General features: G+C 54.0%; 6 protein-coding genes across 6 annotated transcripts; all 6 read right to left on the minus strand.

The window, feature by feature from the left end:
• Positions 1-32: 32 nt before the first annotated feature.
• On the minus strand, positions 33-1,411 carry BESB_080750 (cyclophilin; the record flags this gene model as incomplete). Its single annotated transcript, XM_029366437.1, has 4 exons — positions 33-341; positions 642-800; positions 996-1,055; positions 1,400-1,411. The coding sequence occupies 4 exons, from the start codon at positions 1,409-1,411 to the stop codon at positions 33-35; spliced, it is 540 nt and encodes a 179-aa protein (XP_029217868.1).
• A 2,633-nt stretch (positions 1,412-4,044) lies between these two features.
• Positions 4,045-4,794, minus strand: BESB_080760 (SAG-related sequence; the record flags this gene model as incomplete). The annotated part of the gene is made up of 1 exon (XM_029366438.1): positions 4,045-4,794. One exon carries the CDS (start codon positions 4,792-4,794, stop codon positions 4,045-4,047), a length of 750 nt encoding a protein of 249 aa, XP_029217869.1.
• Positions 4,795-7,188: 2,394 nt separating this feature from the next.
• Positions 7,189-8,313, minus strand: BESB_080770 (SAG-related sequence; the record flags this gene model as incomplete). Its single annotated transcript, XM_029366439.1, has 1 exon — positions 7,189-8,313. One exon carries the CDS (start codon positions 8,311-8,313, stop codon positions 7,189-7,191), a length of 1,125 nt encoding a protein of 374 aa, XP_029217870.1.
• Positions 8,314-10,776: 2,463 nt separating this feature from the next.
• BESB_080780 (SAG-related sequence) lies at positions 10,777-11,871 on the minus strand (the record flags this gene model as incomplete). The annotated part of the gene is made up of 1 exon (XM_029366440.1): positions 10,777-11,871. One exon carries the CDS (start codon positions 11,869-11,871, stop codon positions 10,777-10,779), a length of 1,095 nt encoding a protein of 364 aa, XP_029217871.1.
• Positions 11,872-15,990: 4,119 nt separating this feature from the next.
• Positions 15,991-16,956, minus strand: BESB_080790 (SAG-related sequence; the record flags this gene model as incomplete). Its single annotated transcript, XM_029366441.1, has 1 exon — positions 15,991-16,956. One exon carries the CDS (start codon positions 16,954-16,956, stop codon positions 15,991-15,993), a length of 966 nt encoding a protein of 321 aa, XP_029217872.1.
• A 1,725-nt stretch (positions 16,957-18,681) lies between these two features.
• Positions 18,682-19,798, minus strand: BESB_080800 (SAG-related sequence; the record flags this gene model as incomplete). The annotated part of the gene is made up of 2 exons (XM_029366442.1): positions 18,682-19,209; positions 19,595-19,798. 2 exons carry the CDS (start codon positions 19,796-19,798, stop codon positions 18,682-18,684), a joined length of 732 nt encoding a protein of 243 aa, XP_029217873.1.
• Positions 19,799-22,364: the final 2,566 nt, after the last annotated feature.

Consider the following 22,364-nt stretch of genomic DNA (forward strand, 5'->3'; position numbering starts at 1 on the left):
TAGGCATGTGGACGGACACCGACGCTTCTGCATCACTCCAACAGGCCAATGTCCTTGATGACCGCCTTCTTCGTCGGGCGACCACCTCCACCGCTGAGAGCCTCAATTGCTTGGACAGTGGGCCACGAGTCAGCAGTGATCTTTCCGAAGACAACGTGTCTGCCGTCCAGCCACTCTGTCTTGACAGTCGTGATGAAGAACTGGCTGCCGTTGGTGTTCGGACCGGCGTTCGCCATGGAAATAACACCTCTTTCGTGCTTCAAATCGAAGTTCTCATCTTCGAAGCGCGGTCCGTAGATGCTGTGCCCTCCGGTCCCGTTGTGGTTTTCAAAGTCGCCACCCTGGACAAGTTCAAAAAGTAGAATACAGTAGCGCGTACGTAAAATTGACCAGCAACTGCAGACGCACGTCGCTTTGCTCCCCATCCCCTAAAACCACTGACATCGCCAAACTCAGCTGTAACCATGCTACTGACACTGCATTATTTTTCTCTGCAATCTTCATGCTAAAGTCACGTGAAATGCAAGCGACACACGTGAAACGAATCTACGCCGGTGCAAAGCCAAGGTACTCAGAAAGCGATCGAGCCTGCGCACCAGACAGTTAAACTGAAAGCGCGCCCTCCCGGCATCAGTTTATACCTGAATCATGAAGTCCGCAATGATGCGGTGGAAAGTGCTGCCCTTGTACTTATCGAAGAGACCAATGAAATTGTCCACCGTCTTGGGAACTACATCACTACGAAGCTCCAAGACGATTCGTCCAGCGGGTTCACCATCAATGTCGATATCCATGAACGCCTGGAAAACAAAAAGGATACGCAGCGGGATGAGAGTGTACACCAAAAGACACGGCGTCTTTGATACAAAAATTCACACAAAAATGCGCTACGACGAAATTGGGAGTCGTCCCAAAATTCTGGTACGCGTCAGTATATGTTCGAACAGAAGGTGCACCGAAGGGACACCTGGCCTCGCGCGGTACTATCGGCTTACCTTCTTAATGCCGACGCTTTCGGCCGCGGCGGAGGAAACCGCAAGGAAGAGAAAAAGAACCTGCACCGGAGAAAAAAAAAAAAAACCAGACACAATACACACGATCTACACAAATGTGCCGTTTTGCTTTCGTGTGACACTGTGTAACTGGCTGCGATGTCTTCCGCTACAGGACACTGTTGGCCCACGCTCGTCAGTTTTGCGTCGCCTTTCAGTAAAACAGAAAGCCAGTAACAAGTCTTTACTCTCCTTTGTGCCTTCTCGAAACCCGTTTCACTGGAATGAGGGCATCATCCTGTGCCCGCCTTTCCGCGCGTTTCGGCTGAATTCTGCCCCGCCTGTGAACTCTAGTACGCGCTTCAGGTCCAGTCCTTTTTGGCCGTTCAAATTAGGAGGAGACACACCAGAAGTTTCATTTTGCTTGGCAAGTGGCGAGGCCGAACAGGAGAATCCCTTCTCGGAGACCCGAGACAAGAAAGACCAAAGGAGAAAAAATGTTAAAAGTGCGGAGTCCCTTCAAGTAAGAAGCCGTTATGTCTGCTTCCGACGGACGGCCAAGTACCGCGCGCGCTGGGGGGGTGGTGGATGTAATGAGGCGGGCAGGGATGAAAGACGCAGCGGTCCGGAAAGATCACCAACCACCGAGGATCGCCAGAAAACTTGCGACGGAAAAATGCCGCCATGTCGCGACTGTGCGCGCGGAGCCAGCGCCGTGGAGGAAGGGATAGGTGATTCTGCCAGTATCAAAGTGATACAGCCAAAATAGCGGTTTCATTCCTCTCGCGCCTGCCGATTCTTTGCCATCAACACGCATGTTCGCGGCACTGCTATGTGGCTCGGTCCAAGAGTCGGTAACACAAAATGAGGTTCCGGAGGGGATCCAGGGTGGGAGACAATATACGGACCGCTTTAGGGCTAGGGGAAGGAAAGCGCGTGTGATGAGGACGAATGCATCGATGGCACGGTCACCCCTCGTATGAACGTCGTACGGACAGTAGTGACTACTGCACCAAGACGTGGACACCATCGATGTACTTTTCCCGATCTGTATTCGGTGGACACTCTATAGTCATGACGGTTCGCGGGTGTGTCGTGTGTGTATTGGCCCAGGAAACAGACTGTTGAGCCCGAGGCTAGACGCTCATTTCATGATATGAGCCTTTGGGCGGCATTCCTCAAGCCTTCTGATATACGGAAGCCCACGACGAGGTGCTTGAAGGTTTGAGATCAGAGTTGCAGAACGCGAAACACCCGACTACTGTCTGCATTGCCCGCGTGTTCTCTGTATTTCCCGACTCGGACACGAAGCGGGCTCACCGAATGGCGGGCAATTGAGCGCTGGGAGGAACGCTGCGACGACAACCGGACTGCACGAGCCACACAAGCTTGTCCAGCTGCGTACTCAAGAGACCATCCTGATGTGTAATTGGCTAGATCACTTGTGGATGCTCACATCTCTGCGACCCGCGGATCTGAGGGTCGCACTCGCTGCCGAGGGAACGCGCTACTCGATGTGGTTGGGAAACCAACCCCATACGGCTTGTTCCGCAGTACACTCCTGCATACATATTTTGGCGTAACCAGTGACGCCGGGAGGGTGGGGGGGAGGAATAACGGGCTACCCGTCTTCGGTTGTCAGATAAGTACTAGTCCTCACTCGCCTCTCTCCAGCCACCACTCACAGTGATTTAGCTTGGCGTACACAACGTTCTCGAGGTTGCCATGCCACATGCAAGAAGAGTCGCAGGCTTTTCTGCCACATCGTGTCGAAAACGGACCAGATCGATGCAGCAGAAATGCGAAGGCGCGTGAAACACCGCCGCATGAGCTGTAGAGCAAGTTGGGTGGTCTCATGAGTTTTAGAGGAGTTAGAGACAGTTTTTAGGCACCAAGCGCGCTGTGCTGCGCTGCAGAAGTCACTGTGACACGTACCTCGGAAAAGAACTATCGCGAAGCCTGTAGTAACCAACGCTGAAATCCCAGTCGTTTCAGTCGCACACAAATACGCTGTTGTACGTAGAATGAGTGCATACAGCCTAAACGCGAACTTTACACAGTGTTTGAAGCTCTTGGCCGTCGTGGCGCTGTTACCATGCGATGGCATGACATTCAACGTGTGAGTTACGGGATTGCGTCCCAGCTTTCATGCACATTGGTGTATGCAACTCTATTGTGAGCCGGGTTGCACGTGGCTCATTCGTTTACAAATATCGGTGTGCAAACGCAGACTGAGTAAGTCACAGGTGGAAGACAGGCTTGGCCATGGTGCTTCATGTCCCGCTGGTGTCTAGAACCGCGGAGTGCCCTCCTTGTATTGCAGAACATGGAGGATAGATTCAACTTGCCAGCTCCTCAGTCAGGATTGAATTCACGATCCGGCTACAACGAACACACGAAACTACCTTCTACAGTGCACAACCCAGAACTTCTGCGACGGCGAACAAAGCGGTCTGCGGCAGCCGAACCTATGGCTTTAACATTGACCCGCACCTTTGGGAGCGAATGAGCCTGAAACTGTCCTTCACAACTACCTTGAACCTGCCGGCCTTCCAGAAGTAACTGCGGCTGCATTATCCCATACGGTCTTATAGGTGAAAGCCCTCAGGGGGGCCTCATCAAAGATATGACCTCATGAGCTTATCCTTTATTGCCCCTGATGCACTCAGTGTCTCTGGGCCTGTACACCTCTGTATATCCGTGTACTCTGCACCCGCGGAGCTGGATGCATGCGGTTCACGGGATTGACAGACATCAGGGGCAAGGATACAAGCGAGCCCGTCATTCATCTGCAGCGAGATAGTGCTGGACGTGGCGTTGGCATAACGCCGAACAGTAAGGGAAACTCAACTACAGTGGAGCCTTCTTTCAACCAGACACTGGAACAACAGAGAAACACCAACAGGGTCCACACAGTCACAGAGAACCGACAATGACACCTGTCACAGCGGCAGCTCCAGAAACTGCACTTACGATCGCCAGTGTGCGCAGTGTGGCAGCGGAGCTCGCTGCCTAGACCGTGACTGCCACCTTGCAGTGAGAAGGTCCAGTGTTAGACTGCTGGGAACCCCAAGGTTTTTGAGGCAGCCAAAACAGCTTTGGCTTCAACTGATTCGCCTGGGTTAGGGGAGCAGCCAATGTAAAACTGCTGGTCGGCACTCGGAAACTCCGTCGGAGGGATTTCCAGCTTGACGTGGTTGTTGGTCTCGTCAGTCTTCGACCACCACGAGGCGTCGAAGTTGGGCAGAATGTCCTTGAAAGTCTTCGTGCAGGCCTTCATCTTCTCATCTTCACAGTAGTAGGTGGTATGATTGGTGGGTTCGATGGGGTGATCTTTTCCACACTCGAGAGTGAGGGTGTTGTTTTGCGGTGTGAGTTCGACCAGAAGCGGTTGAGGATTGCTGTGTTGACCGTATGCACACTTGGCAACGTTGCTTTCCACGGAGGATGCCCGTGCTTGCACAGTTATGTCGAGTTTGCATTTTGACGCGTGGTTGTCTTTCTGGCAGCCGACGAAGAAGGAGGTATCTTCCAAAGGCAGTTGTGATGCATTGGGCTGAAGTGTACGCACCTCACCACCGTTCGAATTCAAGTTTTTCCTATTCCACTTCAACTTGGTGTTGGAGGGGAGCACTAGTTGCAGTGGGACCTGATTTTCGTCGGAATCGGTCTTCTTGGCTTCTTTGCAGGCATTCAGATCTGCTTTCTGTGCACAGACGCTTTTGAGATTGTCAGGCACGAAATTGATGTTCTGGCCGGTGCACTTCAAGGTAGCAGTGAGTCTTCCTTTCGAAAGTGTCATACTGCTTGGGTACCCTCATTTTACGACGTCATGTCACAGGTGTGCACGGATGTCTCTTCCTGTTGTCCATCGTCTTGGCTCGGATGCTGATGCCGCAGTACTTGCTGTAGTTTGTCTGCACCCGCTGGTCTACTGGACAACAGCAAACCACCACCAAGACACACGGCCATCAACATGTCGGCGCTCGACTTGAATCCTCTCTGCCGCCGCGTCCGTAGAGCCTGAATCGCCGTTGCTACGAATCCTGTGAGACGTTCGAGAGCGACACGTTGGCAGACGCCTAAGGGACACAGGACGGTCGAATACAGGTGTCACCATAAAAGATAACCCGGAGCCGCTCTGCGCTGAAAAAAAACAACCTTCTTCTTGTGCGAAGACTTTCGCGGTCGCGCTTCGCGTGCTGCTCGCGACTGGCGGGCGTCCGGCGCGCACACTGGCGCGGAGGGGTTTCGGGTAGCGGGGGGCCACACCGAGAACCCAACAGCCGAGAACCCCAGCAGCCGTCCCTGCGGTGCCCGTCCTGCAGCCGCCTTCTACGTGGACACGCGTCGGACCGACGACGGTTGAGACAGTGAACGCTCGGCAAATTTCTCTGGTTTTTCGTTCTTGTGCGCTCGACAGCCGCAGAGGTAGGACGCGGGACCGAGAGGCGGAGAAGGGACGCGGCCATTTACGTTCTGAGCTATCGCCACTTCACCCCGGGACTTGTGCCCAGCCTTGGATCAGTCTGCGAAGCAGTTGGAGGTATGGACGGAAGTACGAAACATCATAACGAGGCTTATGGAAAACGTGCGGCAGCGTGCTAAACTGATGTAATTCAGCTCGCGAAGCACCACCTTTTGCCGACCAACGGGTCCAACAAAGAGAGCTCCATGATTGCGTAGCGTACTATGAGCAATTGATCGAGCATGAAATACAATAGTGACTCCAGAGTGACGGACACTGCACACGAGAGCGTGTCGCATGCTGAGGGAGAACGCCTTGAAAGACAAGGCGCGCGGGAGAGCCACAGAATGTGTCGATTATAATGGCTTATATTCAGCAAGGGGCATCACCGGCGAGCCACATGACTGAATCGAAAGGAGTTGATTGCGCCAGCAAGCGTTGCACGAGAAAAGAAATGGGGACTCGCCTGTTGCTGTGAAACCTGACCACGTATTGCTGAGAGGAGGAAATTCCAGAGCACGCCAGGGCCGCACGTTCTCTAGCGTGGCGAACTGAACCCCCATACAGCACTTCGCAGATCGATAGCAGCGCGCGGCACTGGTAAGGACACCAAGGTAGCAGTCGCGTGAGGGGACTCTGTAGCGGTCACAAGCATCTGAGCAGCCTAGTTGGTACAGCGACGAAGCGGGTGGACACACGGGGCCCCAACTGCGCGATAGACAAGCGGAAGGTGCAGATCCACGGAAGCGCTCAAACCGGCACCATCGAGATCAGCAGAAGCGCTTTAAAGGAAAAAAGTCTGTGGTCAGTGTTTGAGAATTGAGAAGCGTCAATCTGTCTGTTGCCGGCACTGACCTCTGTCCCACTGTCGGGCTGCTGTTGAGAATAAACCGTCAGCGGCATTTGATTTGGTCAGAATACGCTTTCGGTTCACGAATACCGGGCTTGGCGCCGGCTCGGGGACGAGCCACCAAACCTCAGCATACGCTTATACCCATCTGCTTTTCTGACCGCGATGATGAGGGCCCATGCTACAGATGCCGAAGTAATGCGCCCAGACGGTTTGCACACATCAATGTGAGGAGAAAGGCGCAGACGGCTGCATGGCGAGAGCAAACAGACTGGCTGCACAGCGCCCACATCCGACTGCCCCTAGTGACCACAGGAAAAACATAGCGTGCCAGCCCTCAAGAAAAATGCGAAACTCCGCAGTTACGCACAGCCCTCAGAGTGGAGGCGATAGACTCAGGAAACCCCGACCGCCGCCGACTCTACTCCGCAGGCAACCTTCCGAGGTCTTCGTTGACCCGGACAGGCGCACCACCACGCCAACATACCCGCATTTACATTAGAAACATGCGTGAAGCCTTTTCCAAGAACCATGCAGAACAAGGGTGAACAAGCGCCCACTCAAGCTCCAGAGTTAAATCCACCAGCGTCTTTACATACACGCACGCCGAGGTCCCTAGTGCAACATACCCGCCACGCAGGATGCACATGGCTGAAACTATCGACGACGGCTCTGTATGCGTGTCACCAAAAAAACTGGGCGGTTGGGGTTCCGGATGCGGCTACTTTCTACTCGGCGTAGACCTCGAGCGCGTCTCACGCCTGCCACATCGCCACTAGCAAGCCAGGCCAAATATGGTGTAGAAATGTCAGGAGCTGCAGAGACTACTCTCAAACAAAAGACTTCCAGAAGGAAGGACGTGAACGTGACTAACACAATCAATGCTGACCGAAAAGAAGACCTGTCAGGGCGGCAGCGGCGGTTGCTGCGCCTACAACTGTTAAGCGGCGCAGCGCTGAAGCCGAGCTCGCTGCCTTGACTGTCACTTGCACTTTGCAGAGAGACGACCCGGTGCTAGACTGCTGATCTTCAGGCTTTGAGGCAGCCAAAACGGCTTTCGCTTCAACTGATTCGCCTGGGTTAGGGGAGCAGCCAATGTAAAACTGCTGGTCGGCACTCGGAAACTCCGTCGCAGGGATTTCCAGCTTGACGTGGTTGTTGGTCTCGTCAGTCTTCGACCACCACGAGGCGACGAAGTTGGGCAGAATGTCCTTGAAAGTCTTCGTGCAGGCCTTCATCTTCTCATCTTCACAGTAGTAGGTGGTATGATTGGTGGGTTCGATGGGGTGATCTTTTCCACACTCGAGAGTGAGGGTGTTGTTTTGTGGTGTGAGTTCGACCAGAAGCGGTTGAGGATTGCTGTGTTGACCGTATGCACACTTGGCAACGTTGCTTTCCACGGAGGATGCCCGTGCTTGCACGGTTACATCGAGCTTGCATTTGGACTCGTTGCCTCCGTTTTGACAGCCGACGAAGAAGGTTGTGTCGGAGAGGGGTAGCTGGGACTCATCGAGCTGGAGTGTCTTCGCCTCTCCTTGCTGCGCGTCCACAGAAGCCGTTTTCCATTCAACTGGTGAGGGCGCCCCCAGGAGCTCCGTCAGGACAACCTGTCCGTCTGGAATGGATTTGTTATCATTACAACTCTTTACTTTAGCCCCTTCATTATAGGCGCAGCCTTTATCATTGCTGTTGGGTACAAATTTGTTTCCATTTCCAGTACAATTCAATGTAACACTCGGGGTGTCCTTCGATAGTGTCACGCTCTTCGCCATATTTTCACTAACTTGCTTTGACGCATCACACGTGTGGACATGCTGCGAAGCAGCCATCCCATTATTGTCCTCCAAACCCCCGTGCTGCAATACTTCTTGAACTCCGTGTGCACCAGCGTGTTCATTGCACAGCAGCAAAACGCCCCCGATACACACAGCCAGCACCTTTCGAGCCCTCGACTGGAAGATCGACCGTCGGCGGCCTGGTTCCCTTCTCCCCGCCTTCGCCATTGTATGAAAACACGTCCGAAAAATGATGCTGTTAAGCGTCCCGAAAAGCAGAGATACAAACTTATCGTCTAATCTTCAGAAAAACGTTTACAGAGGGCAAATTTCTAACCCCTGTACGCAGAACGCGATGCGATCGTCCCAGTTGCTTACGAAGTCTGCCACATCTATGATTTGGTTTACCCAAATAATGATCCATACACTAACTACATTTAGAGTCATAAAATGTTGTAATCAACATTCGGGTAGTCAAAGCTTGAATATCAGATAATAGAGCTAGGTTAATGAGAGGGAGGGGATACATACTACGCGCTTCGAGGCTCCACTACACCGCGGATGACGCCCCGCCGTCGCCTTCCGCAGCGGTGAGTTGCTCGCTGGCGGCGCGCTTCCGCGGCAGATACGTTGATAGGTGGTTTCGCGAATTCTGGAGTCGAACAAGAGCCTGAGCGAACGCAGATACTGGCCCCCTCGCATACCCACCCTCACCTTCGTTGAAAGTCCCAGTGTATCGGTCATACTGAGGTGGCCTTTCGGTTTGGGTATGTATCTCCTTGTCACGACCTCCGACCGGTGAGTGAGGAGATGACCGCTGCTATGAAGGACTCTACCGATATTTCAAGACTCGCTTTCACTTTTTCGTATTCGGATAAGCCCCCCTTGTAGAAGATATACAGCCGGATCCTAAGAACTCCGTGTCGGCTTACGCTTGTGCCAGAGAAACTAGGCAGTTTTACTGTAGCTAGGGAGTGGCGGAGGACGGGGGGTTCTCGCGCAGTTAGGAGGCCTGCCGAGATTCCCTGTCTCGAATATCCCGAGAGCCGGACGCAAAGCCGTGCAATCTGCCTGACGACAACGTACCGTTTGAGACAAAGTCAGACTGACTTGCACAACGGGAAAACGGCAGGGGGATAAAAAATCCACCACGGCGGCGCAGCCCACAGTCCCAGTCTTGAGGTGATCATGCGAGTGTGAGGTTGAAGCGAGGCTAGTGCGAGCGATAATAGGAGAGCACTGGGCGTTTCTGCGGCTGTTGGTTTATCGAAGACAGTTGGCGGGAAGGGACATGCACTGCAACACCAAGAGTATATCCCTTGCGTAGGAACCTCACTTCGTCTTAACGACAATGAGGCAGGCGAAGGACTAATCCTACAGACACGTCAACTGTTGTGTGCGCGAGGAACACACAACATGACAACGGGCAACTGAGGCTCTCCCCTACTGCCTGCGAGGTATCTACCCCAGCCGAAATGCTTAACAAGAAATCCTGGCACAGTCAGTTGTGGAGCTCAGTACCGTAACAGCTCCGTGTCCGCATGGCGTAGCCAGTCCCCACAGATCCTAACAACATAAGATTGGCAGAGAGTTCGTTTAGATATCCGTGAGTTGCAGAGATCCGCTATTGCTGCTGGCTGTGCGTTTTCTTTTTCGGGTCATTGAGGGCGTTACCGAGCAGTACGACGCCAAAAACCCCTCCGAAACATGCGCGCTCCGAGTGGAGCACCTTGCTTGCGAAGACGTGCAGAACAGCCGAAACGTTTTCTCTGCAGCACTAGGCGTCATTCGCAGCATATGCGAAAGCGCTCGCGCCCTAACCGTAATATGCAGACCGGGTCCCTGGAGAAACTGTCCGACAGCAGAGGTCGTTGGGATCAACAAGCCAAGCCAAACGGGGGCATGCGCGCCCTGGCAGAAGATGATTAGTTCCGAGGTGTGGAGCTGACCGCAAGCTAGCAGCAATGAGCCACTTTATGCAAAGAAATGCCTATGGCAAGGCGTCATCGCCATGACACCATAAACCTTCCAAGGCCAACGTTGCGCTTGGTTCACCTCTGCCCATGTGATTTGTGCCAGGCAACTACATTCTGCAGATTCAGAAGCAAACCGAAACCATAGGGAAACTCAGCAGAACCTTTTGCACGTACAAGAATACATGTGAGGAAATTTATACGACATGCGATGCATCTGCGGCACACCGACTTGAAACAGTTAGAACTCATTCATGACTGATGCATTCCCTGTGGAGGCCAATTGCGCACGGATGGGGGACAATACCAATTCGTTATTCCCGCCACACCCATGTGTAGACATCTGATGTATAGTGTATACACGATCACGTCTAGAGCTCCGAATGCACAACAGCCGCGATACGGTGTGTGCGTGGCTCATACTTCATGAACGCTTGCGCCTCACTTGTTTTCTGTGTCATACTGCATGACCCCAGTATGCGAGAAAACGCAAAGATTAGGCGAAATTTATGCTCGCATGCGCCTACACCAACGGGAAGTGGACAAACGACAGAACCCTCTTAGGCACATTAAGGGAAACAGACACCTCTCGGAGTGGTATCAGAAATGAGAGATGTCAAAAGCAGAGAACTGCGCTCAGCCTGCAACTATGGGCCCCGCGCAGCCAGAGAGGGCCGAATGGCAGAATCGCAGCGGGTGGTGCAGAACGCCGACCCGCTTACACAATCCAGGGAAGCAGCCCAACCAGGACAGCAGAACCAGTGACAGTTGCGGCTGTTTGCACAATTAGTTTCGCAAAAGATGAACTTCCCGCCTTGACAAGCACATGCACCCTGCAAGGTGATGGACTCAGTTTGGCCGGTGGGGCGGCATTTGTCTTCGAGAGAGACGTGAAGGGCTTTTCTGCGACTGACTCGGCGGAGCAGCCAATGTAAAACTGCTGGTCGGCACTCGGAAACTCCGTCGGAGGGATTTCCAGCTTGACGTGGTTGTTGGTCTCGTCAGTCTTCGACCACCACGAGGCGTCGAAGTTGGGCAGAATGTCCTTGAAAGTCTTCGTGCAGGCCTTCATCTTCTCATCTTCACAGTAGTAGGTGGTATGATTGTTGGGTTCGATGGGGTGATCTTTTCCACACTCGAGAGTGAGGGTGTTGTTTTGTGGTGTGAGTTCGACCAGAAGCGGTTGAGGATTGCTGTGTTGACCGTATGCACACTTGGCAACGTTGCTTTCCACGGAGGATGCCCGTGCTTGCACAGTTATATCCAGTTTGCATTTGGACTCTTTGCCTCCGTTTTGACAGCCGACGAAGAAGGTTGTGTCGGAGAGGGGTAGGTGCGATTCATCGAGCTGCAGTGTCCACACTTCTTCCTGTGCCTTCGTCGTCCCCTTTTTTGTCCACTTGACAGGTTCAGTCGTTCCAAGAAGGCCTTGCAGGTCGACATATTTTTCAGCTGTGCAAGCTTTCACGTCGGTGGCACCGTCTCCGGAGCACACTTTCGTCCCTTCTCCTTCTGGAACGAATTTGTTGCTGTCTCCACTGCACTTTAGAGTAGCGCTCAGGTTTTCTTTCGACAACGCAAGGGGAGGCGGGGCATGCGCAGCATCGGTCTGCTTTTGCGACTCACAGGTGCGGAGCGAGTCAGCCTCCTCGGGATTTTCTGGGACGTCCCGGTGACGCGACACGTCGCGCATTTTTTCAGCCCGGACTTGTTCACCTGTTAGCAGCAGAACAGCCCAGAGGCACAGCGCCACGGCCGCACAGGCCTTCGGGTTAAACGACCCTCGACGTTGCTCGCCCGCTGTTTTCATCATCGTATAGGATCCGCGACGGAAAGGAGGGAAAGGCTTCACTACGTGTCCCGGAAAGTGCAGAGGCACTATACAGGAACTTTTTTTTAGAGAGCTGAAAAATTGCAGCGCGCTTCAAAGGAGAACAAGAGGAACCCCTTTAAACTTCCTGAGCGACGCGTTGTGGGCGGAGGCGGGTCGCTTGGCGTCGCGGCGCACGTCTGTGACGGGCAGACAGCAGGTTCGTTTCGCTACGCTGGGGTCAAGTCAAAACACTGGTTGCCACAGGTAGGCACCACCTTGCGGAAGTGAGCTCATGGGCACGAAAAAGTGGCACGAGTCCAAGGGATAGGAAAACTAGTGGCCTGCACTGGCTCACTAGCTCGAAATACTTGTCACGTGCTTCTCGATGGAATATGTGACGCGCAGTGGATGGAGACCGCTGGAAGAGTCACGTTCCGCATAATCCCCTCAGTTCAAGTGCCGAAGTAGCACTCCGACACAGCGGAAAACGTGTAAGGGATTTGTCAGTTGCAGTGAGGGCCCTCTTCTCACTACTGGCCTTCATTTCTCAAAATCGTTGCCTCTCATGATGGACGTTGGACGCGGACGAGCGCGGCACAACACATGAAGAGCTGTGAGGAGTCGAACACGACGTTCAGTGAGGATCTATGCTTCTTCGGTTACGCAGAGTTGCAACAGCTTGCAACAGCGAGCTCGACCTTGACCCAATGTGACGAGACCAAGACCGTTCACTTTTGCATGTCAGTCTTTGTAACGTGCGCTCACGGAGAAGTCCACACGCGTTTTCCAGCTGGCAGGCCGCCGGAAACCAGCGCCTCTGAAGACCCGCGACGCATGTACCGCTCGGTGTGGCTTCATGCACAGGTCATCTGCGGTGCGGGATCCACATAGCCATGCCCTTTCCCACAGCGAATCTCGCCCAAGCGAATTAACAAGAAGTCGATACACAGCTGCGCTGCCAGGGAATGCAACGACGGGCATAATCAACAGTGGCACGCCGATCTTTCAACAAACCAGGAACCATTGGGACAGCCTCGGCTGGGGAGGTTGTCCCGGGATCAAGGCGAAGACCCCTAGAATCACAGCGAGACACGGAAACGTGCAGCAGTTCAAACAGAGGTAGCAAGAAGGGCAACCACGGCAACACCGCAAAACGCTGCGGCCGCCCTCCACGCCGTCATCACTGCAGAAGAGAAACCCGACGCCTCGATGGTCACCATTACCCTGCACGTCGTCGCTTCAGCGTCAGACTGAGGGGCTACCCCCGGATCAGTGAATACGCGCTGGGCGTTCCCTCAACGGACTTTCCGGAGGAGCCGAGGTAAAACGTTTGGTCCGTATTCGGGAAATCTGTTGGAGGAACTGTTAGCGTGGCTCGATCATGCTCTTCCGTTGTTTCCGTCCACCACGCATCTGCTAAGTTCGGAAGAATAGCTTTGAAGTTATTTGCACAGGACTGCAGACTGCCGTCCTCACAGCAGCTGATGGCATCCTTCGGAGGCACAATCGAGTGACCGGTGCCACACTCCAATGTCAGGATGTAGTTCTGTTGCGTGAGCTCCACCTGCAAGGGGTGAGGGTTGCTGTGTCGGCCGTATGCGCACTGGACAACATTTTCTTCCACATTGGATCATCTGGCTTGCACGGTTGTGTCCAGTTTGCATTTTGAATTGGGTTTCCCGTTTTGGCAGCCGACGAAGAAGGACGTGTCGGAGAGAGGAAGCTGGTTGACATCCAATTTCAAGGGCCACTCCTCGCTGCCAGTCTTCTTTGTGCTCTGCTTTTTCGTCCATGCAACCGACGTCGACGCTCCCAACAGCCCTGTCAACTCCACCTGCTTCTTCGACCCTTCTACGTACGCTCTTGCAGGCATTTACGTCGACAGCGTCTTTCTGTGAACAAACTGTCAGGCCTCGTTCTGGTATGAATTTGTTGCAGGCGCCACTGCATTCCAAGGTAACACTAAGATTTCCCTCCGACAGTACGAGTTTCGCCGGAAGATCGCCGTCGATTTGCTGTGCCACGTCGCATGTGCGTGTAGAATCCCAAGTGGGTTGTGGGTTTGCCGCTACCGGTTTTAAACTCCGGATGCCGCAGGACCTCCTGCAGCTTGGTGACCCCAGCTTTTTCGATGTGTACGAGCAAAATGCTTCCAGTGCATAGCGCCAGGAACGCGCGAGCCATCAACTGGGATTCCCCGGCGTCGCTCTGGTCTTGGTGTTTCTTGCGCCACTGCGTTCGCGCTAATACCTAACAGTGGATTTAATTCTCAGATTCACCTGTACCCACTGAAAGACACCAGATCCCGGCAATTCACTGCCTGCAACGACGCTTCGAACTTCCGAAAAAAGATTTGCAGGGCTGCTAGGGAGGGTGGCGAAGAGTCACAGGTCGACACCCTCTGGCGCACACACGCACAGTGTGCAGGGACGATGACCCGGCGCCAGCCAGAATACCCACCGCTGCCACACTCCTCTTGTCAAGCATTTCTATTCCGTTCCATGTAAACATGACGGGCACCACAAGTAAGTAAGTACGCGTTGTTGGAATAGATGACCGGTTCGTTGCTGTTCTCACGAGGCCGCCCCTGGGCCTGAGGGAGAGAGTCTTCGCACGCGGGACGCTGTTCAATCTTGCCCTTGTCTTCCGTTATGCGACTTTCCCACGGGTTGCGATGGACTTCTTGGAGGAAGAAGTGAGAGCTTCCTCTGCGAAACTACGCGGCATGAGCCTCTGGAGTGCTCGGGGGACGAGCAGGTGTAATCCGTTCTGCGCACGCTGGGCAGAAAAGAGAGTAACCGCGTTCCCGGCGGTCAGAGTGTGTTCTCACAAGCTTGCGAGGCCCAATGCTGCACGGTCGAAAGAGAGACCGACCAACTTTGAAAAACAGGAGGGACAGTAGTGAGATCTGTAGACTATGGGAGGGTGACCTGAGGAAATCCAGGGAGGCGAGGTTAGTTTGCTGGCTTGATGGGCGCCGGCTAGAAAATTATATTCGCGAGAGACCCCCTCCCTCAGCACATACCTAAGACTTCCACGCCAATTACGGCTCGAAAGTGAAGCATCTCCGACAGGTCGTCCGCATCGTTGTGCCTTGGGTTCACCGTGCTAACACGTGACGCACATCACCGCACAAAGAGCCTAAAGTCAGATTCCTAGGTTGATATAACTACCCTTTTCCAGGGGTAGGTACTACAAGTTGGGCAATTGATTTAGATCTTGAAGGTCTTCGCTTGCCGGATCCATGTTCTCTTGCGCTTTTCATGATGACAAATGAGGCTATGATACCGCCGAATGGGGTATGTGTACGTGCTCCTGTCTCCCACGTCAGAAATTAGTGCGAACGCCTTCCGAAAAGCGAGATAACTCGTGGGTTTCGTCTAGAGTCCCGTTTGCTGTTGCCTGCTTTGCGTAATCAATTCAGCGCCGCTGGAAATGGGGGAGAATTGCTGTGCCTCTAATCCGCTGTCCTTCCGATGACAGATTACTGCCGACGAGCAAACGTAGCACAAACTTGTAGCACCGTATACTTTCCTGGGAAGAGGCAATATCCTGCGGAACGAAAATTACGTTTTAGGTAAGCACCAGAGCGCCTCAGGTGAGCAGTACGAAAGGAACAGGCACATGCTCAGGGGCTCGCATGGCCTGACACACGCGGCTTCTGAGTTTCTCCCTTCCTTCCTAACCGCGAAACCGGAAGCAGAGCCGGGAGCAAGGTCTCCGAGACTCCGATGCGTCTGCCGTCAATCAGAATGCGCGTCTGCGGCACTGCATTTTCAATTTTGCCATCTGCAGCGGCAGTCCGCAAACACGACACCCTACGACAGCCTACCGTGAATGCACTTCGAAATTTATTCACAACAAAACGTAACCACGCGAGCGCATTCCAACCGCAGTGCGGGGTGCAGTTTGGTCGCATGTTTGACGATTGTTCTTTTGCGCACCTCTCCAGAAGAACCTGAAGGTCGGATACCCTCGCACCTACAGACGCTTTGGACGCATACAGCTGTGCCTACCGATGAAGACATACGAGGCCTACATCCCCACGGGAAGCCACTGGACACCGGCAGGCACGTAAGGGTCTGACATCGCATATACACATATCGACTCTAACGCTGCTCAGAATAAGCCGACAAGATAGCCCGAGATGGCGGCAGCACCAGCAACCGACGCCGCCATTGAGGAGGTCGATGCCCTTGTTGCCAAGCCCGCTGCCTTGACAGTTACCAGCACTCTGCAGGGTGACGGTTCAGCTTGGGGCTGCGGTTCACTCTGTCCGCGCGAGACAGCCTGGCCGCCGGCATTTTCTTTGGCCAACTTGCAGCCCACGTAAAACTTGAAGTCTGCGGCGGGGAACTCCCTCGGAGGAATGGTAAGCTTGGCACTTTCCTTTGGCTTGCTCCCTTCCGTCCACCAGGAGTCAGTGAAATTTGGAAGAACTTCCTTGAAGCTCTTTGTGCAGGTTGTCAAGGTGCCGTCCTCACAGTAGTTGGTAGAATAGTTGGTGGGTTCAAGCACGTGATTGGATCCACATTCTAGAGTCAAGGCGTTGTTGTCGTGTGTCAGTTCCACTTGCAGGGGTTGAGGATTACTGTGCTGGCCGTAGGCGCACTTGACAACGTTGCTTTCTACAGAGGAAGATCTGGCCTGCACAGTTATATCGAGTCTGCAATTCGATGTTTTGCCTCCGTTTTGGCAGCCTACGAAGAACGTTGTGTCTTCCAAAGGGAGTTGTGACTCGTCAAGCTCGAGTGACCACTCTTCCCCTACTTCAGGCACAGGGGATTTCTGTTCCCACACAACGCCAGTCGACGCACCGAGCAAACCTGTCAGTACTTCCTGTTGTCCTGGGGGGGAATTGGTGCTGCACGCCTGCACAGTGGCGTTCGCTTTGCCTGCACAGACGTTTTTACCGCCTCCAGGCACGAATTTGTTGTTCTGTCCCGTGCACTTCAAAGTAGCACGGAGATTGCTCTTTGACACCGTCAATGCCGCCGGTTGAGCACCCTGCTCACTTTGGTGGGCTGCGTCGCATGTACTGACAGAATTGGAGATGCCCGGTGAGTCTTCAACTCCATGGCGCATCACTTCCTGCAAGTTCACTGCATCGGCATGTCTGGCGAACAACAACAAAGCGCTTCCGAGACACAGACCTAGTAAACTGCGGGCACTCGATTTCGAGGCGCCGCGCCGTCGTTCGGTTTCCGCTGTCCTCATGATGTGCAATACGGATACTGGGGAACTGATGGTCTCAGGGAATGCCTGCTCGGCACGGAGCCGTACGGATTATGTGTCACATTGCAACGTATGGAAATGCGGCAACACGCCCTCTCATCATGACGGGGTGCACCGCGTACGCGTGCATCCGTGGCGCATACTGGGGGTCGGTGCTGCCATTCGAGCGCGGGTCAACACGCGGTTGGGAAGGCAAATACGGGGCGACAAAGCGACCCCCCGTGAAATTAAGCGCCGCAGTGTGCAAAGGCAGCTCGGAGCACAGCATTGAACCCCCTGATATCTCGAGAACCTCGTCTCTTCGGCTCGTTCCTTTTGCCAAAAAGCACTGCAGTACAAGAGAGAAAGGTAGGAAAGGGAGGTCTTTTCTGCCTGCTGGTCCGGGATTTCGCTGGTTCAGCTGGAGCGCTCCCTCCCGTCTGTGATTAGCAGTTGTAAAGTTAAGACAAGAGAGACTGATGACGGCAAAGAATCACTTCTCGGGATCTGGGAAAAGAAGGCATCGCGTATTGTCCCTTTGGCACCGAGGATGCAGTGCAAGCGCCATGTAACCGTTTTACTCGTACCCAGTACCTATCACCCGGCCCGAGGGACGCATCTTCCATCAGGTCACCGATTCCGCTTGTCAGCCAACTGGAAATCGTGGTCAAGCACGAGGAACAGCACTAGACTAGAAGGGTGGCGCGGAGAGGGTTGCGAAGGAGGACGAAAACGGATGACGTTGACGAGACGCTAGGCTGCCAAGCGGCCAGAGCTCAAGGGACTACTGTTATGCACGCCTGCAGCAGGGGCGATACAGGAGAAAAGAACGCTATGAAGGTTGACTGAGGGAGACACTCGCCTGGGTGGTGGAATCCACTAGAACTAGAACGGCTTCAGTTCTACCGTGGGCACAGGGGTACAACGTAGCAGATGTGAACTGGCCACTATCGGCGAAGTGGCACTGCACAGTAACCGCGAGGTGTCAAAGTAGTGAACTCAAGCAGACCATAACGGAGACTCAGCGAGTGGCTCCTGACAAAATAAAGGACGAGCTCCCCACAGAAGTGGGGGATCCCACACAGAGCTCCGCATACACGAGGCGTGATCGTGTCTGGTGTGCGGAGCCGAGCATCGCGACAGCTTCCAAGGCCCTCAGGGGCCTAGATCCCGAAATTCAGCCCCTCTGGAAGATGGGCACATATGAAGCAGTTACTCCCGCTGAAGGACAGTAGTGCGCACGCGCGCATGACACACCATAGCAAGCGCTGTGCGGAAACCATGGACGACAAACCGTCATCAAGCAGACCTGCTCTTGCCTGCCTGCCTGTGGCCCCTAACATATCCTTGTTTGTACGATGACAATAAATGCGCCTTTTCACATGTCGTCAAATAAGACAGTGCCGCCATATGCCATAGACTCTTGTAATGCTTTCGTGTAACTCAACTGAAGAACGCGTCTGCGGAAGAAACAACAGCTGCAGCAGTAACAGCACAAACAAAGTAAGCAAGCCAAACCCCCTGCAGGCTTGAACCTGCGGAGGATAAATACAGCTGCAACCCGGGGTCTCGGCGAGAAATGAGCTCCGCATGTGCTCAAAGGACTTCGGCGAGAAACCTCGTGATGGAGACAGCACCAGAGGCTGCAGCCCCGACTGCCAGAGTTGGCGCTACCGAAGCCGAGGTCGCAGCCTTGATAGTTACCACCACCCTACAGGTCAACGACCCAACTTCGGGCTGCGAGGGACTCTTCTCCCGTGAGACACGCTGGGTACTACCATTTGCTCTGTCCAACTTGCAGCCCACGTAAAACTTGAAGTCTGCGGCGGGGAACTCCCTCGGAGGAATGGTAAGCTTGGCACTTTCCTTTGGCTTGCTCCCTTCCGTCCACCAGGAGTCAGTGAAATTTGGAAGAACTTCCTTGAAGCTCTTTGTGCAGGTTGTCAAGGTGCCGTCCTCACAGTAGTTGGTAGAATAGTTGGTGGGTTCAAGCACGTGATTGGATCCACACTCTAGCATCACGGCGTTGTTGTCGTGTGTCAGTTCCACTTGCAGGGGTTGAGGATTACTGTGCTGGCCGTAGGCGCACTTGACAACGTTGCTTTCTACAGAGGCAGCTCTGGCCTGCACAGTTATATCGAGTCTGCAATTCGATGTTTTGCCTCCGTTTTGGCAGTCTACGAAGAAGGATGTATCTTCCAATGGAAGCTCTGATTCTTCGCGCTGAAGCGTTCACTGCTTGCCTTGGTCTCTCTTTGGCATTTCTTGCGGGAGGGGGAGGTTTCCAGTAAATTGGTTTCTCGGCCTCAACCAACTCTTGTAAGGTGATGATTTAGCCTGATTCTCCACGTACACACTCTGCCAGCGTTCCATTCGTCCCCGGTTTGCAGACCCTTGTTTTCGTTTCATCCCTAGGGACGATCTGGTTGCATCAGTGTAGCGCTGAGACTGCCAGCTGATAATACCATATGCTGGGATGCGGGCTTATTGGATTGTTTTGATGCCTTACACGTGCAATTCCGGCGGAGGAGACCTCTTCGCCTGCTCCTGTACACTCCATTAAGTTCCGGCGCAGAAGCCCATCTCCGAGGTGTATGGCATCGGCTTGTCCGCTGGCGAGAAACAAAATTCCTCCGAGGCACATCGTCATCAACTTGCGACGTGTCAGCTTGAGCCCCCCAAGTGGCCGCCTCATCGGCGCGTTCTTCGCCATTTGGGTTTGTTGAGCGGAAGAGACAAACGACCACAGTGCTCTGTTGACGCGAGAAAAGACGAGAGGCCTAGAGCTCACGTGCACAAACCTGATTCGCAGCTGGTGCCTGGCTGGTAAAGGCGCAGACCTCACTCGCGTTGTGCATCCTCGCCTGGACTTGTTTCTCACTGCGGGTTCAAGGACCCACGCTCCCCCGGCTTGGACCGAGGCGGTTCCACCCGCTGTGATCCTACACCCACCGGGGGGCGAAATCCACTCACAAGATTCCCGAGAATGACCGGTTCCCTCAACCGAGGCGTAGGCTAGCGTTAGGGACGATGTGAAAGGGCGCATCCCGAGTTCGTTTTTCTGAATTTCGCGTAAACTCGTCGGGTGCACTATCGAGCAGCGACCGTACTTGCGACTTTCACAGTGTTACCTCAGCCTTCGTCGTTCTACCTCAGAACAGTGCCAGAGAGTGGATGACGGGCGAGGGCGTCTCGCTCAGGAGTTGCAGCAGTATGGACGGCGTGCGCTCGCGCGCGCTAGGTGCTCAGCTGAAAGTAAGTGCCGGCGCAGCCACCTCTCTTGGCGCGCTTGAATCACGTCTTCTGATTAGTCAAGAACTCGAGCGTGCGACCGAGACACGCAAGCGGAGCGAGAAAGAGAAGAATGACGGCAGTTGCAGGGAGAGCTGGAGCCCCACAAAGGGGAACCCAGGCGCACAGAGTCTGCCATTTTGTGCGGAATGACCGGATCCGCTCCGACAACAAATTAGATAGGTCCGCACGTAGGAGATTGCCGTGACGGAGGGCGAAACGAAACGTGGTACAGTGGCCGTAGAGGATATTTCGTAGTTCGCTACCCGTGACCGGGGTGAAGCACACCAGAGGATATCGTGCCTGCCGTAGAACTCAGGAAATCCCAAAGTAAAAGAACACACAAGCTTTTTATCGTGTCCGATTCCCCTGTGTTCTGTCGTTCGTATAACCGCCGCAAGGCAGCACCGGAAGAGCACTTACATAATCTGGTGCCTCGGTCTGTTGTAGTCGATTGCTTCACTGCAGTCGTCCTCGGGTAAACAACGGTAGTATGCATTCTCTCCCTGAAAGTGAGAGATTGCACACTACCGGCGCCACTTTCCTCTCCGCAAGTGATCTACACAAGTGGAGTCGAGGTGCTGTTCAACGGCGTCCGCCCAGGGCCCGTGGAAATGTATGCCGTGCTGAGTCGAGTACAGGCGAATGCGCCAGCGTGCGATTGGAACTTGCACGCTTAAACCGGAGAGCTAGACGGGGAATAAACGGTGTGTTCAGGTCACAGGGGAGCTTTAACGGGAGGACGGTTCGCGGCGTTCCGGGATCCTAACCAGAATGCAATGCCTGCACGTGTGTCGGGTACCTCCCCTTCGTATGAAGCAGAGAATAATCGCATTACTGGCCTAAAAAAGACCTCATGACCCTCATGGTCGCAAATGAAGCAAGCTTCGCAGCTTCTTGCAGGGGTTCTCGCTAATGTGGATGCTGTGGTGTGGCCTAGACGGTGTCCCGGCCGGATTTGTGTGGGCAAGCGATGGCGACTGTCTGTGAAAATAAAGCCGAGTAAAAGATGTGACCGCTGCAGTGGCACCACATTTCCCGGAAATCGAAGTTGCCGGCAGATAGAGGCACATCAGGACAGCATCAGTAAAGCATTCCTTTAGAGAGACAAAACACGTCGGCGGCGCCACCCCTGGCGCGGAGGCACGACTGACATGAGTGGCTCGAATGGGTTCAGCTGGTCAAAGCTGCCAGTAGCCCTAGTTTGTGGAGCAACAAAAGGCCGTAACGGCTCATGGGTGTTGACATGTTCAGATTGAGCAGAGGCAGCATCCCATGTCTGTGGTCAGACCTTAGGTGACTGCATGCATTGTGGAGGCCTACCAATAGCGCCTCTAATTGAGATTGAATCTGTTGCCTTAGGTCGCTGCATGCATTGTGAAGCCCTAGCAGTAGCGCCTCTAATCGGGATTGAACCTGGCAACCACAAGTAGCATATAGTGCTTTGGTGGAGGACGCACAAACCATAGAGTGCTGTCGTTCCACTATGGGGCCCGTCATTGCACTCATCGTACGCCCTCGGAACCTGTACCTGCATTCGTGAGATTGAGGGCAGATTCTGTATGGCATCGGAGACAGCCACATAGTTCGATACGGTTTTCAGACGTGGTTCCGCTACAGAGGCAAAACACCGCATTGCTGGCGCTCGGTGGGTAACTGCTGCACGTCCTCAGCATCGCGCTGATGTCGCAGTGCCCCCACGCCAGCACCAGCAGTTCTGATAAAGGCATTTTCTACCAGTGGCAGCCAACGAGTCTCCGAGCAAGCGTGCCTACGCCCTGGGCGCATTTTCAAGCGTCCATACGCCACATTGCTGGCGCCGCTGCGACTCGCAGAACAAGCAACACCCAGCAGCGTTTGACCTACGGAAATCGTTTTGAGCCCAGACTCAGGGGCGGCACTGACCGCGGGGACCACAGACTACCTACGGTGCTATATGCCATGTTCGTGTGCTCGCTCCTGGCGGCGGTCTTTGAGGCGTTGATGCA

Source organism: Besnoitia besnoiti, chromosome VII, assembly GCF_002563875.1.
Source record: "Besnoitia besnoiti strain Bb-Ger1 chromosome VII, whole genome shotgun sequence".
Taxonomy (NCBI): Eukaryota; Apicomplexa; class Conoidasida; order Eucoccidiorida; family Sarcocystidae; genus Besnoitia; species Besnoitia besnoiti.